This window comes from Balearica regulorum, chromosome 29 (genome assembly GCF_011004875.1).
Source record: "Balearica regulorum gibbericeps isolate bBalReg1 chromosome 29, bBalReg1.pri, whole genome shotgun sequence".
In the NCBI taxonomy this organism is placed as follows: Eukaryota; Metazoa; Chordata; class Aves; order Gruiformes; family Gruidae; genus Balearica; species Balearica regulorum.
In genome coordinates this window covers 614,957-629,856 of record NC_046212.1, presented here as the reverse complement: position 1 = coordinate 629,856, position 14,900 = coordinate 614,957, and the positions used below count along the sequence as shown (strand labels likewise).

The 14,900-nt window shown below is 47.7% G+C and overlaps 1 protein-coding gene, 1 long non-coding RNA gene and 2 pseudogenes across 2 annotated transcripts in view; 3 read left to right on the top strand and 1 right to left on the bottom strand.

The window, feature by feature from the left end:
• The window catches only part of LOC142598639 (uncharacterized), a 31,705-nt gene extending 17,476 nt beyond the window's left edge, over nt 1-14,229 (bottom strand). The window contains exons 1-3 of the long non-coding RNA XR_012832698.1: nt 13,372-14,229; nt 11,793-11,996; nt 10,391-10,607 (exon numbers count right to left, since the gene is read on the bottom strand). This is a non-coding gene — a long non-coding RNA (uncharacterized LOC142598639). The remainder of the gene's footprint in view (nt 1-10,390; nt 10,608-11,792; nt 11,997-13,371) is intronic.
• Nucleotides 392-3,368, top strand: LOC142598591 (keratin, type II cuticular Hb4-like; annotated as a pseudogene).
• Nucleotides 3,524-4,977, top strand: LOC104635196 (keratin, type II cytoskeletal cochleal-like; annotated as a pseudogene).
• LOC104635195 (keratin, type II cytoskeletal cochleal-like) lies at nt 7,184-11,799 on the top strand. The gene is made up of 9 exons (XM_010301917.2): nt 7,184-7,680; nt 8,183-8,391; nt 8,896-8,956; nt 9,226-9,321; nt 9,594-9,758; nt 9,915-10,040; nt 10,410-10,630; nt 10,866-10,900; nt 11,001-11,799. The coding sequence occupies exons 1-9, from the start codon at nt 7,237-7,239 to the stop codon at nt 11,210-11,212; spliced, it is 1,569 nt and encodes a 522-aa protein (XP_010300219.2). The 5' UTR covers nt 7,184-7,236; the 3' UTR covers nt 11,213-11,799.
• Nucleotides 14,230-14,900: the final 671 nt, after the last annotated feature.

The following is a 14,900-nucleotide window of genomic DNA, read 5'->3' as shown; positions in this document are numbered from 1 at the left end:
GAGCCATCAGGCCCCGTGCTAAACAAGGATGCGATCCCAGGGCAGTCAGATGCTCCTGAGCTGAGGTTTTTGTTGGGTCAGCAGATCGAAGCCGGGCTGGCTCAGACAAGCTGGCAGTACTGAGCTCTGCTCAGGTCTCTAATTAAAAACCCAAGAGAGAGAAAGCGAGAGAAGAAGCCAACATGACTTCTTCCATTTCATGGAAGATGCCAACTATCACATGTAGCAGCTGTTTTCCAGCATCCAGGGCCCAATCATGAAAGATGCTGAGCTCTTGGAACTCCTTTTAGGCTGACTCCCAAAAAGTGCTTAGCACATACAACTCCCACACAGCTTTACCCTAAAAAGTCGTGCAGCTAAACAAGGCAAGCCAACTTTCAGGCTTGCAAGCATGAACTTCTCTCTGATCCTCTTCATGGAGCAGAACATGTTCTCAGGCCACGATGTATGCCAAGAAAATCACATAAAAGCCTTTAGAAAAGGCTGAGATTTTCAGGGCTAAGCCCTCAGTGTTATCCCACTGGAGGCAAAAGAATTAAGAGGGTTCCCACCCATGGCACACAGCCTTTTTGGTATTTCAGCAAAGATGGGACTGAAAATCACCTATTTCATTTTCTAGGAAAGACTTATCTGCCCTTCCTGCATCTTTGTCACTCTGAATCCACCTCCTTTGCTAAAAAAGTAAATACATTCACAGGGATTTGCCAAACAATTTCACCAGAAAGGAATGACCAAGCCCAGTTCTCTTCTAAGCTACTCCCCATGGAGGACACTTCTGCAAGCAGTAAGACGAGAGGTGTCAATCTGACCAGTGTCAGTCACACTCCCCCCAAAACTAGGGAAAACAACAGACTCCCTCCTTCAGGGCACTCGGTGGAAGAGAGAAGTAACATGAGAGACCACCTCCATGTATTCAACCTTTGCCTTTGTTTTTTTCCCTGGCTGGTGCAAAGGTCTGAGCTGGAAAAACCTTTCACTGCTTCCTCCTGCACTCACCCCCCTTTGCTGCACCTCTTTTCTGCTTGCAGTTACAGACCAGCAGAGCCCTACCGCCAAGAAATATGCTTGCACGGGTCCATCTCCAGTCCCGAGGGAATTAAAAGATTGTACTTAAGGCCAATAAAATTACAGAGGTCAAATGAACGAAAGAAAGGAGTAAATTATGGAATTAGGATAACAAAAGGAGCAACTGTGGCTAAAGGCTAATGTAATACCAAACCAAATCAGCTCCAGTGTTTGGATCCCTAGAATATTCCCAAGAGTTTAACTCAGATTCTTCTTTTCCCACATGTAAAAGAAAGCAATCCCTCCCTCCCAGTGCCCTGCAAACATCAAAAGATTGGTTCTGCTTCTCTCTTTCATGCTTACTACAAAAAAAGGGAGGTTTGTAAATGCATTTTTTTATGGGACCAGGGATTCCCTCCCATTCAAATTAGAAATGCAGCCTATAACTCAACGATAGGTGTGCACTTAAAAGCAGCTCAGGTCACTATTCAGCAAAAGAGACAAGTGTGATATTACCAAACAACCTAAGCTCATAAACATCTTTAAAAATGGTCTTTTGGGGCTGGTTGTGCAGCCAAAACCTGTTTTCCTGGGACACAAAAGGGTGAAAGCTCTGCTTCTCATTGCAGAGGGTTTCTGGCCAGGTTAACTCACGTGTATTGCCTCCTGCTCCTGCATTCAGCTTCTCCCTCTCCTTCATCCCCCTTCGACCTGATCTCAACATCTTGCCAATCGTACCGTGTCTGCTCCGGAGTTGGGGGCACGAGGAGTTTCAGCTCTTGCTCTGTGGTGATCCCAAGAAGCACGAAGAGACACAGTGTCAGCACATCTCGTGCTGGGGAGGTGGTGGTGTGGGGTACCCTGTGCTGGGACACTTCAGCAGCAGAAACGTTGGTGGCAACGCAGGCTGGAAGCCCAAACTAGTGATCAGAGGCTGTCACCTCCTGCGATATGGCCATAGCCCCTCAAGCACAGGGTTGGGCTACGGAGGTTCTGGCTTTGGCTGCAGGATCGGTGGAGCTTCGGGGGTCTGCACACCCATTGCCAAGGTCGCAGTCAATGAGCGTCTGCTCCGGCTGCTCAAGCTGGAGATGGACCCAAACCTTCAGTCTATGAAGCACCAGGAAAAGGAGCAGAGCAAGACCCTCAACAACAAATTTGCATTTTTTATTGACAAGGCGACAGACGCCTGGCTCAACGGGCACTGCAGGCGCAGAGCCATAACAATCCGCCGTACGGCACATCCGACGCAAGGAATGCGTTTGCCAAACTGCTTACTAGCAACTGCAGTCAAAACTCGCAGCCTGACTTTGCAGTAAGGACCTGCTTGGGTTTTATGAGGAGGACATTTTGCACCACCTTATAGTAAAAAAGAGCCTTCAGTGGAGGCAGGAAGGTATTTTCACGCTCCAAGAGTGGTGTAAAGCAGTCTTATTGCAAATGACAGTCAAGCTTTGCTGTTACATGCAGAGAAGCTGATTCTAATGTCCCATTTTTATACACTTGAACCCTAACTTCTGTTGAATTACCTCTGACTTACCCCACTCTACTCCAGTGCCGAGTCTAACTCGGTGCTTTTTGCACAGTAACAACCAATACATTTTTCTGAAGAACCTTCTTAAGAGAAGACGCTGTTCGACAGATTTTAAACGCATGCCCTCTCCATTCACCTGATACTATCCTGAATAACTCACAGATTTTCTCCCTCAATTTGCCAACTCTGGGACCATAATTGTTCATTTCTGTGTCACCAGTATAACAAATCACTACACTTTGACTGCTTTACTACTGGGTATCAAGTCCTGTTCTTGGAGGCATAGAACAAGGTGCCGGAGACCAAACGGAGATTTCTATAGGAACAAAAGTGTTACAGAAGCAACATCAAGCCAATGTCTGCAACTTATATTGGCAACTTGAAGAGGCAGCTGCATGTTCTGGAAAGCAACAGAGCCAAGCTGGAAACAGAATGGAGCATCATGCAGAGTATCATGGAAGATTACAAGAAAAACTAATTTTTAAAAAAGATAAAAGCTCTAAAACTAGGGCTAGAACTGATCTTATCTAATTTTCGGACAGCAAAGGCTGCACAAGATGCAAGATCTCCTCCAGATGTACACGTGTATGACTTGCATCGGCAGTTGGTTTCCATGCTGAGCTTGAGCATTTGGAGGTGGTAGAGGAATATTACAGTCATATTCTTGCTTAAGCTGAATCACGAGGAGCAAAGTGATCTTTTTTCTTCTCCTTGCAGGTATGAAGAGGAAACCAATTGGCAAACATGTGCAGAGAATGAATTTGTTACGCTGAAAAAGTTAAGAGCATTTCAAACCAATTCAAACACTTATTCCAGGCTTTTAGTATGAACAGCAGCCAATATTGCTGGAAAGAGAGGGCGAGACTGCCTCTCTCTCTCCAGAGACTCTAGAGGGACCTAAAGTCCAACTTTTGGGAAGATTTAATTAAAGGAGTTGAATCCCACCTTAAGTGAGTCAGTTTTAGCTGAGCTTGTTCATTTGGGATGTTTGTATACCCCAACTGGTGGAAACCTTTCATTCTCTTCTCTGTGTCTGGTCATTTTTTGTCTTCTGCCCAAGAGGATAAGAGAGTGAAACAATTCAATAGCATGGTCCATTTCGGACACCTCTGTTACTCTGCAAATGGACAACAGCTGAAGCCTGAATATGGATGACATCAGTGATGATGTCAAAGCTCAATAAGATGACATTGCCAAAAGAAGCCGGGCTGATACAGAGTCCTGGTACTACAGCAAGGTGAGTCTTGATGGATGCTCACAAAAGTAGCTATGCCCCACTTCGGCTACGGGCTCTGCTTCTTCAGACTTCCTAATTTGGGTTGAATAGGCTTTTTAAAGTTCTGCTTTCTTAGCCACCTGCTGTGTTCTCCCTTCGTGTGATACATCCTCAGTCAATGTCTTCACACACAGAGCTGCTACTGTGTAAATGAGTCATTTGTGTCCCCCGGTGACAAAGGTTTTTGCCTTAAACCTCAAGGTCCGGGACCGCGGCCCCAGAATCACATAGAAGGTTTGACTACTGACTCATCTCCTCACTCTGGTATTTATTTTCATTGCGTTTTCTCTCTCCTCCATATAAGGAACTGAAAGAAACCACAGGCAAACACGACAACAGCTTGCGTAACACAAAGAATGAAATTGTGGAGTTGAATCGAGTGATTCAGAGACTGACTGGAGAACGTGAAAACACCAAAGCCCAGGTAAGAATGACTCAGGGGCAAGAATGCCAATCACAATTCCCAGGTTGTGGCTTTTTAAAACTCCTCCGCTAGAGCAAAGGACCAATAAAGGCAGTTTTGATGAAATACATGTCAGCTGCTCAACTCTATGACTCGCCTGTAATCCAGAGTACAGAGAAAAATGGTCTATTACGACTAATAACTCAACTACCGTCAGCAGAGACCTGCACTAAGAAGACAACGCATACACCAAAATTTCAGCAAGGCAGAGAGAGTTGTTCTAGAGTTAGAGGTTTACCTATAGAGTCTGAAAACATAACAAAGTGCAGGTGGATGAATATGCAGACAAGCAGATTCAAGAGCTCTGAACTATTCAAAGCACATGCAAATAAGCGGCAGCAATGAAAATCTCCTACCTGCAGAGACGCAAACTGGAAGGAGCCATTGCTGAAGCTGAGGAGCACTGGGAAGTGGTTGTTGAGGATGCAAAGTGCAAACTCTCCGAGCTAGAGGTATCCCTGCAGAAAGCAAAGCGGGACATGGCCCGTGAGTACCAGGAGCTCATGAACGTCAAGCTGGCCCTGGACATTGAGATCACGACCTACAGGAAGCTGCTGGAGGGAGAAGAGAGCAGGTGGGTGCTGGTACAACCCTGCAGGATGCTTGCAAGGAAGAAACAGTAACACATCTAACCCACAACCACCTTTGACAGTCTGCCTGATGAGCCATCACCTCTGTAATTGCAGTAAATCCCACTGAGACCTGATGTCCTAGGCTGTGACACTTTTCAAAGCACTTTCCAGTATTTATGGACCCAAATGTCTTACAAAGTCAAAAGCTGCTAATGCACTCAAGCACTTAGGTCTTCCCCCAAATGGAAGACCTTGCATGAACAAAGATTATGTCTTTAAACCAAAAAAACCAACAAACAAACCCAAACTCAAATCAAGGCTGAGGCCATCTCTCATTAGAGTCCCCAAGGAGATCCAGTGGCTTTGGGAAAATGTGGAGTGCAGAGCTGGTCCATGGGAACAGGGAGGGGTGCGAGGAGATCAGATCACATCTCGCCCACCAGGCTCTTCCCGTGTCCATCACTCAGTGAACATCATACCCCTGGACCTAATCCCCTAAAATGAGGGTGAAAAGGGGGACGGAAACTCCCTGGGGGCTGAAAAATCACTGTGGTACGACAGATCTGCTAAAAATGGCTACAGCCAGACTGTGTGAATGCAGCCGGGATGTGAGAGATCACGAGAACAGGAAGGAAACCAGGGGAATTTTCCTGCTCTGAAACCTGTGGTAGGCTGGAAGAGAAGGAATTCTCCCATCAAAAGTTTTCCTGAAACAAAACCTTTTTTTTTTTAATTGAGATTTTTTCCATTAAAAAAAAAAAAAGTAGCACCAACATTTCTCACTCCCAACATGCTCAACCCAATTTGAACTATTTGGTTTAACTGAGGTAGTTCACAACATTTGGGGTTTTTTTTGGGTCAGTTCAATGACCAATCCAACTGTCTTTCCCTGTTGCATTGGAGAACCTGCAGCTTTATCTCCTGTCCCTCTCTCCCTTTGGGTCAGGCTCCCTGCAAGCCCAGCATCCTGCAACCCCTGTCCTCACATTTCTGTCCAAAACTGCTGTACAGTTGCAATTGGGGTCAGTTGTCTCATCAAACGCAGAAAGCATTTCCTAGGATGACAATGTGGAAAGAAGAGATGCAGCCAGAGAGCCATAAAATACAACAGGCTGGAGCAACATGGTCTGACACATGAGGATCGAGGACAATCACCAGATTAACTCTGGATTTTCTCATGCCGCGCTCCCCTAAGCATGCCTGTGAGCCAAAGTGTCCAAGAGCTCCCAGATCCCTACAGCAAAGCTGGTAATTTTGGCTTGTAATTGTAACCAACCACTGAACAGGGAAGAGGAAAGAAATGCAGTAAACAAAACAAAATCATTAGTTTGAAACTTCCACCCTACCCCTACAAAACACACCGCCCTCCCACACAGTGACGCGGGCACCAACGCTATCCCTGGCCTTCCAATGACATCCCATCCCATCCCTTCCCTTCCCTTCCATGCGCGTGTGAACAGCAAAGCCAGGAAGAGTCTGAGCCCTGACGCCACAATGAGGGCACCCGCCCAACGTAGGAGGTGAAGGACCAAGCCTGGCCCTGGCCAAACCAGGTGGGAACCCAACCTTCAAGCTGAGGGATGAGGAGACGCCAGTTTTCTGAGGATTTGGCCAATAAGAGTGTCTGTAAAAGCTACCATGTTCCAAGCATCGTTTTCAATTTCAAACCTAATCAGCAATTCCCCCAAATAAATTACCATGTTGGAAAACACTCATATTGGCAACCTGCAGAAAAATCACCTTGAGAAACAGATTTGGCCCCACAGACGTTTCCCTGGCATTAAAACACGCTGCCTTTTTATAGGCAGAACCAAACGTGGTCATTTACCACTAACCTGCCTGCAAGACTTTGTTCATTAATTCTCAGCAAATTCACATTTATTATTGATTGTGATTCAACCTGCTGTTTAATAAAAACTTTCTCCTTCAAAGCTCTTACTTGCAAGCTGATGTACCAGCAAAACATAAAGATCTCCTTTGATAGAAATGCATTTCGCATTTTCAAAGTCTCAGCTCCACTTCATCCAACCTATAAAAAGAGGAACATGCAATTTTTACCAAGTCCCCTGGAAACAATTCACCCAGCACAAGTCCCCTAATTTTTGTTGCTATTACACAAGACTTAAATACTGCCCCTCTGACTTAACAGCATTCTTCAAACCTTCATGGGGCAAATATGCTGCTGCTTTCTCTGTTGGCAAGCACAATATATGCTAAGTAGTTCACATTCTTTGCATCATAAACATTTTGTGGAAGTTTCATCCAGCCTCGCCCCATTTTCCACGCAAATAAAAGGAAGAGGTGCTCCACCATGGTCAGAGGGAACTGCACCTTGGAATCTGCTCCCAGCACATCACCTGCACCAATCCCTCTCCCACCAGCAACCATGTCCTACAGCATCAGCTCCAGCCATGCTGTCAGGAATTTTGGCTCTTCCTCTGTAGCTCTTCCCAGGAATCGATGTAGTTTCAGCACTGCCTCCTGTCAGTGGGGTGGTGGCATGGGTTACCGTGGTTTGGGTTACTTCAGCAGCAGAAGTCTTGACGGTACGGCATGTTCCAGGCCCAGAATAGCTGTTGGAAGGTTTCCTCCTTCGAGACGTGGATATGGCTTTGGTGCAGCTGGCACAGGGTTTGGCTACAGAGGTGCTGGATTTGGCTACCGGGTTGGTGGAGTCTCCAGGCCATGCGCTATCACACCCATCACCATCAATGAGCAACTGCTCCAACCACTCAAACTGGAACTCGATCCCAACGTGCAAACGGTGAAGCACCAAGAGAAGGAGCAGATCAAGACCCTGAACAACAAATTTGCTTCTTTCATTGACAAGGTGAGCTGAGAACCCCTCCCCAGCTCCAGTTTGCAGGCAGTAGAGCCCCAGTGAGGTGTCTAGCACAGAAAGGACAAGGAATCCGTGTAAGACAACTCATTGCAGACATCGAGGGCAACTTGCATAAGGGCGCCAGTTGAGCACCAAGGTGTTTACGAGCCAGTGGGGAAGCCTCAGTGTACAGGCACTGTTGCTCTGATCTTTAGGCCTGACTGCAGGCACGCAACAAGCTAAAACTGGTTTCATCAGCCTTCCAGCTCCTTCCCATTCGTCTCCACACATCCCCAATTTTTTGCGGATCTCTCCTTTCTGGAAGTGATTAGTTTTTTGTGCGTTTCCACATGGGCGGCCCAGAAGCCGCCTATGCACAAAAGCACGTTGGAGGAGGAAATGCTGCATTCACACGTACCAAGAACAGGAACACACGTTTCACTGCTGTTGCAGGGACGCTGGCTCTCTCTTAATCCTCATCTTGGTTCCTATTTTGCTTTCTGGGATTCAGGTTCGATTGCTGGAACAACAGAACAAGGTGCTGGAGACCAAGTGGAGTTTTCTGCAGGGTCAAAAACACTGCAGGAATACCATCACCCCCATGTTAGAGGCTTCTATTGGTAACTTGAAGAAGCAGCTGGAATTACTGAGGTACAACAGAGACAAGTTAGAAACAGACCTGAAAGCAGCACAGCAGGTTTTGGAAACCAACAAGAAAATGTAAGTAAAAAACAGAGAAATGCGAGTGCAGGGCTCAAAATGTTGTTCAAGATTTGTAAACGGGCAGAGACCATGAACTTTTTGTGGTAGTAACCGGTTTCCAGAGAACCAGTATGTAGATGGAGAGATCTACCATGATCTCAATACATAAAATAAGGTCCCAATTTAAAGAGATGGAGGAAATGGAGGATGTCGCTCTTCCAGGTTCTCTTTCTCTCCTTCCTAATTCGGGGAAACATGGAACATTTAGAAATGTTCAGCACCTATTCGCTGTTGTAGCAGAACCGTTTTCATTTGACCTCTGCAAATTTGTAAAGACACAAAAACCCCTCTGAAAACAAGGTTGCTTTCCCATGGGCTACAAAACAAGAACAAAGCATCCCAAAACATTGTTTGGGGAGAAGGAAAAAAAATCAGGAGTTTCACCTCTTGAAAGAAGACCTGTAGAAACCCAAAGAAAGATGTAATTGCGCTGAACTCAAAATCCTCCATTTTCCCATACAGGTACAAGGACAAATGCAGCCAGCGGACAGGCACCGAGAATGAGTTTGTTGCCCTGAAGAAGGTGAGCAAGGGGCCGTTTGAACTCTCCTCTCTGGGTTCAGGTCTTTGGGGTGCACGCGGTGATTTATTCCCCAAAAGCAGCACGTAAAACAAGTACAAGCAGGAGCTCGTGCTTGGGTTTGCTTGAACTCAAATCAGCAGCAACTGTAATTGGGAGCTGGCGCACGGTCACGGTACCGGCTCTGAAAGTCCCTCACCCCAAGGGTAGCCCTGAGTCCTTTGTTGCTCTCACTAACAAACTTCCTTCTTCTATCCCCAATGCGTCTCCAGGACGCGGACTGTTTTTTCTTAAACAAAGCAGAGCTGGAGGCCAAGGTGGAAAGCCTGAAAGAAAAGGTTGAATTCCTGAGAACGTTCTACGAAGAGGTAAGAAGCTTCCCTATTGCTCCAGCCATCATTTGCATTTCCCTGCTGGATTTTGAAGTTGCTTATCCCAAAGGACAGAGGAAGAAGGGGTAACGCAGGGCAGTGGTCATCCCCTGCGGTGAACGGTGAGACTTGGCACGTCATCTCTGCTTGCTCATTGCAAAGGGGGACAGAGTTGCACAGCGTGGGTGGCACACCAGCTCGGGGCTGGACTGGGAGCAGAGCAGGACCAGCATCTATCTGACCAGCTCAAACCCCATGTCGTCGGCCAGGAAATCCACCGGCTGCGGACCCAGATCTCAGACACTTCGATGGTGGTGCAGATGAACAACAGCCGAGATCTCGACTTGGATGGTGTCGTTGCAGATGTCAAGGCTCAGTATGAGGACACTGCCCGCAGGAGCCGGGCAGAAGCACAAGCCTGGTATGAAAACAAGGTGAGAAAGCCTGGCAGAGAGAGGGCTTGGGTGCAGTCTCTCTCTTCAGACCAATTTCAGACCCAGAGAAACATCCCCCATTTTCCTGATTTGCTCTCATTTAACTCAAAGCATGTGGTTTGGGGATATGTAATGATGTCTTTTGGGCTTTTTTAGTTTGAGGAGCTGCGAGTGACTGCAGGCAGAAACGCTAACAGCCTGCGAGAGACAAAAACCAAGATAGCTGAGCTGACACGGATAGTCCAGAGACTGAACAGAGAAGTCAGGATCGCCAAGGACCGGGTGAGCACAGCCAGGCCTGGTAGTTTCAGCAGCGCAGAGTGTGAATTGCTGTTCCCGCGAGCTCCCACAACTAAATTAAACAAACACCTTGCAAAGGGTGTTCATGAGCTGGGACTCTGCTGCTCCAACTAGAGCTGCATTACAGCCCAACTCACACAGTACCTGAAGGCAGATGCGGTTACAGCATCCCATCCCCTTCGAGCAACATAAGGGAGCACGGAAACTGCACGTCCAGCTCCCTCAAACACCTGCCAGAGGGGACCACGTGTCCATCTTACTGCCGGGCTGAATGCACAGCCAGACTTTAAACTCATTACACTTGAAGACAGCAAGAGACAGCTAAGACTGACCATGTCTTGCTCCTTGCAGTGCTGCAAGCTGGAAGCTTCGGTGGCCGATGCTGAGCAGCGTGGGGAAACAGCCGTCAAGGATGCGAAGCACAAACTCTCTGAGGTGCAGGCAGCCCTGCAGCAGAGCAAGGCAGACTTCGCGCAGCAACTCCATGAGTACCAGGAGCTCATGAAGGTCAAGCTGGGCCTGGACGTCGAGATCATCACCTTTAGGAAACTGCTGGAAGGAGAGGAGAACAGGTGAGTGACAGACCCTGCACGAGCTACTTTACATGCTGAAAGGAAAAAACAAGTCATCTGTGCCAGTCCTGATACAGATCAGTTCTTCCCACCAGTCCTAACAGACCTCCACCAGTGCAAACCCACCCAAACAGCCAGTCCCACTGCCTCCAAACAGTGAGAGACAGGCAAGAGAGGTTTGTGCTCACATTTGAAGATAGATTGATAATGTGCAACCTTTTCCCATTCTCTACAGGCTCTGTACAGAAGAAGGCTTCCCCATCAACATCTGTAAGTTGGAGTCTTCACCTTCTACCAAACTCGGGCATCTTCTGCCTTTTCTCCAGGGAATTCCCTAAGCTGAAACTCAGCTTTGCTCTACCTTTTGCAGCTGCTTTGTATTCACAGGGAGGTCTCACCGATGGCCCAGAGCCTGACTTTGCATGTGCCCACGTGTCAGCCAACAGCAACGCGTGCTGGACCAGCAGCAAGGGGGTCTGCGGCACAGTGGTGAGCTGCAACAATGGCGTTAGCAGCAGGAGCACGAGGAGCTCCCACACGAAGGTGGTGTCTGTGACCAAGTCAGCCAGGAGCAGCATGTAAAGAGCTGTGGATAAATGGCAAGGCTGGCAACAAAGCAACATGCACACCTTTCTGCCAACACACAACAACAGCCAGGCCAGAGCCAGATTGTGCGCACTCAGCTCCCCCAGGCTGCACACTCATTTTCCATCCATGGGGATACAAAAAGCAGAGGGCTTTTCTATGGTCAAGAGTTTTTCTATTTCTGCTAGGGAATCTAGGAGCAAGGAGAGCTAAAATCCCCCTCATCACTCCCATTATGTAGTTAAAACAAGATGCCTTTGGTGTAGTTCCCTGGTCTTTCCACTCCTACAGGTTCAAGGATTAAAAATGAGGTGTGAGAGAGGGCACCTTCTACCTAACAGCATTTTCATTAGAGCTTTATTATCCATCCCAGTTGTCTTAGCAGTTCCCACCCCGGATCAACCTAGTTTAATCAGCCAGACTTTTAGATTACACATACACTCCTGGCATGAGCAGAACTCCCCCAAAATTGCCTAGCTTGCAGTTTCCCTACACATTGCACCGATTTCACTGATTATTTGATAGACTTCAAGGGCTGTTGCTGTTTGAAGGCAGTTTGCTTATGTACTTGCATTACCTGTTTTGAAACCGATCCTCTACTTTCCATTTCCTTCTGGGTTTTTAATGGCCTGGTTCATCTGTTGCCATAAACATCATCTTAACTGAAGAGTCTGGGGGCCAGAGTCCACTGTCAGGTATGAAAGGGACCGATCCATCCACATATCTGGCTCTAGGACACAAAGCTTCTCTACTATCTTGTTCACTGGGATCCAAATCCAACCTTAAACGCATGGGACCGGCATCAATTACCTTCCTAGCTGTCCAGTACCTAGCACACTGAACTGCTAGCGTAAGTACATTAACCCTAAGAAAAAGGGGAAGCAGGGGTTTATTTCTAATGATCTTATATTTTGTCAGCAACTTTCATCCTAGTTTTAGTCTTGCATCTCCAATAAACTGACATAGCAACTCAGTTACCTTCAGTCGACACCTTCATTTGGGGAAAGGAGGGTTAACTCTTGTCTCTGCTCTGGGATCTCAAGGCCAAAGCTTACAGGGGTCTGAAACAGGCACAGGTCAAGCCCTCCACCCGCTGGGAGCTCTTCCTTCCCAACCCAGACACTTCAGCGGTCTCCCATAACCCCCAACACATCTGTTCTCCATGCACATGAGCAGCTATGCGAGGAGAGACATTATAATCTCTTTCCAGAGCATCACTGAGTCAAAGACACAGCTCTCTCCTTCCTCACACCTGCACACAAGGAGCAGGATCCGTTCCACCCAACGCTGAGTGTTTATGACCCAGCTCGCTGCCAGCAAGGCACGAGAGACAGGTGCTTCCCAGGTTGGGTGTCTTCATTAGGACAGGGTGGAGCCCCAAATGATTTTTTCCCCCAGGAAAAACAAACAAACAAAAACATTTAGAAGGCACTGACTAAGCACAGATGCTCTAGAAATTTGCATAAAGCTAACTGAAACTTTTTATTACAATCATTGATTGCTAAATGCCCTTAAAACCATCACTGATTGCCTTGAGTTGCCTGGAAACTCCTCAAAGCCAGATACTGGGACCTACGGGATGGTTTTACACCCCCTTGTCCTTCCCCTCCTCCTGGCACCAGACTAGGTCCCGCTCAGCTCACTGCAGTGGCCCCCCAAGCCAAGCAGACCCAGCCCACGCTACAGACCTCTTCCCAGGCTGCGGCTGCTCCAGTGCAGAAGCACAAAGTCCCACCATCTCCAGCAAGAGGCTGGAAGACCTCTTTTCCTCTCTGCTATATGGCATGATGCCCTTTATAACCTCATCAAGCCAATTAGGCTTCCCATCAAGCTAATTAGGCCTCCCAGAACAGGAGTCATCTCCTCCCCATCTTGCTCCTCCCTGCCCAGTGGGAGCTGGGGACTCAGCTCAGTCCATACTGGTTTTGTGCCATTTAATTCCTTTTAAACACAGGATGAAAATCTCAATCAACCTCAGAGCAGGGTTTTGTCCTTGGTAGTTACTGAAAAACTGATGGAAACTGAAGCAAATGCAGCTTTAACACGAGGGAACTGAAGAAAGCTCCCCAGCATTTGCAGCCTTCTTCCCAGGCCTGCCTGCATCAGAGTCCTCACCCTTCCTCTGCCTCAGTTTCCCTATAAAGAATAGAACTTACCTTCATCGTAAACCCCTCTGACCTCTGCAGACAGATCACGTTGCCAATGACCTCCTCGGTTCTGTTATTACAGTAATGTGGGTAACCTCGCATCCCAGCGTTTGCAGCTGGTGGTACGGCAGGGCCGCAGGGGTAGGTGGACGGAGCAAAGCGATTGCATCCTGCAACGCAGCCCAGAAGGAAACACCGGGGCTGGTCCTGCAGGAACACAGCATTCAGCTGGGGCACTTAACTGGAGGGAGAAAATGAGACCAGCTCACAAGGAGGGGAGGAATACAGAGGCTGAGAACAAGCAGAGATGGCAGAAACACTCAAAGAAGCATTCCTTAAAGTATTAGAAAACAATCTTATAAAGTATACCTAGATAAGTATTATAAAGTATACATAATTATTGTGCATTTTACTCGGCAGAGAGCAAGAGGCAGAAGCTGAAGCGCTCTGAGCCCTGGCCCCAAAAGCATGAACAGAATAGTGTCCCTGAGGTGTCACCAGATGGGTCAAAGACCTTGCCCATTCGAGGACAAATTGTCCTCTACAACGGTCTTTGCTCTCTACTGGGCTCCATCTTTCCCTCAACTCATGTCTGCAAAGCTAAACGACCTCCAGCTTTCCCTAAATTCTTTGAGCCCAAATTCATGGCTCCTCCATGAACCACAGCAGCTTGCCAGGTCACCCCGACGTCCAGACCAGGCACGTTCCTGGCCCCGCACCAACATTCTTTGTCCGCGTATGATTTTATCCACATTTCAGATGCTTGTTATTCTTCTTAGTCACTGCTGCAAAACAGGGAGGCCAAAAAATACTGCTTTGTGGATCGTTTGATGGCTTTTTCTACCTTTTAATACCTCTGAGACCTGCTTGCTCCCATCGTCATCCTTTTTTGCCTCTATTCTCTCCAGTGACATCCTGCCCACCAGCACGGGAAGCTCACTTGCTGTTCAGACAAGCAGTGGGAGGCAAAGTCTGGCACCCAGGAGACTCAGCCCACGTGGCAAGAGCTGGGCGATGGCTCTGCCTGCTGGAGAGCTCAGTCTGGCAGCGGTAGCGCTCCGTGGTGGAGGGCTCCAGAGTGGGTGGGTGCCGGGTTTCTCTGGGTCGTGCCTGTCTCCTTCCTCTAGAAGTGCAAAAATCTCCCCCCGTTGAAAAGCTGCTTCTGAAGCTGAATTACTTCTCTTGAATCCAACTTGCAGAAATTACAGTTAACAAGACACTGAGTACATCTGCTTTTACACTAATTCAGGGCGCTTTGTCTTAATAATATCATCACCCTCTCTGAAGCAGAGCGATTAAGTTTTGACCAGCTCCACTTATGACCCCAGACTGAGCCAAAGAACAAGCACAAAGCATGAAGTGCATCCGTCTCCATGGACTCACAAAGATGCTTCACGGTGTGCCAAAGATGCCAAAGTGTGCCGATCCTGTTTTCCCCAGCACCCCCGTGCAGTGGATGTTGTTCTGCAAATGTGGAAAAGCTGCAGTCACACAGACTGCCCGTGCCCCTTCCCAGGTCAGTGCTGCAAGCCTGATAC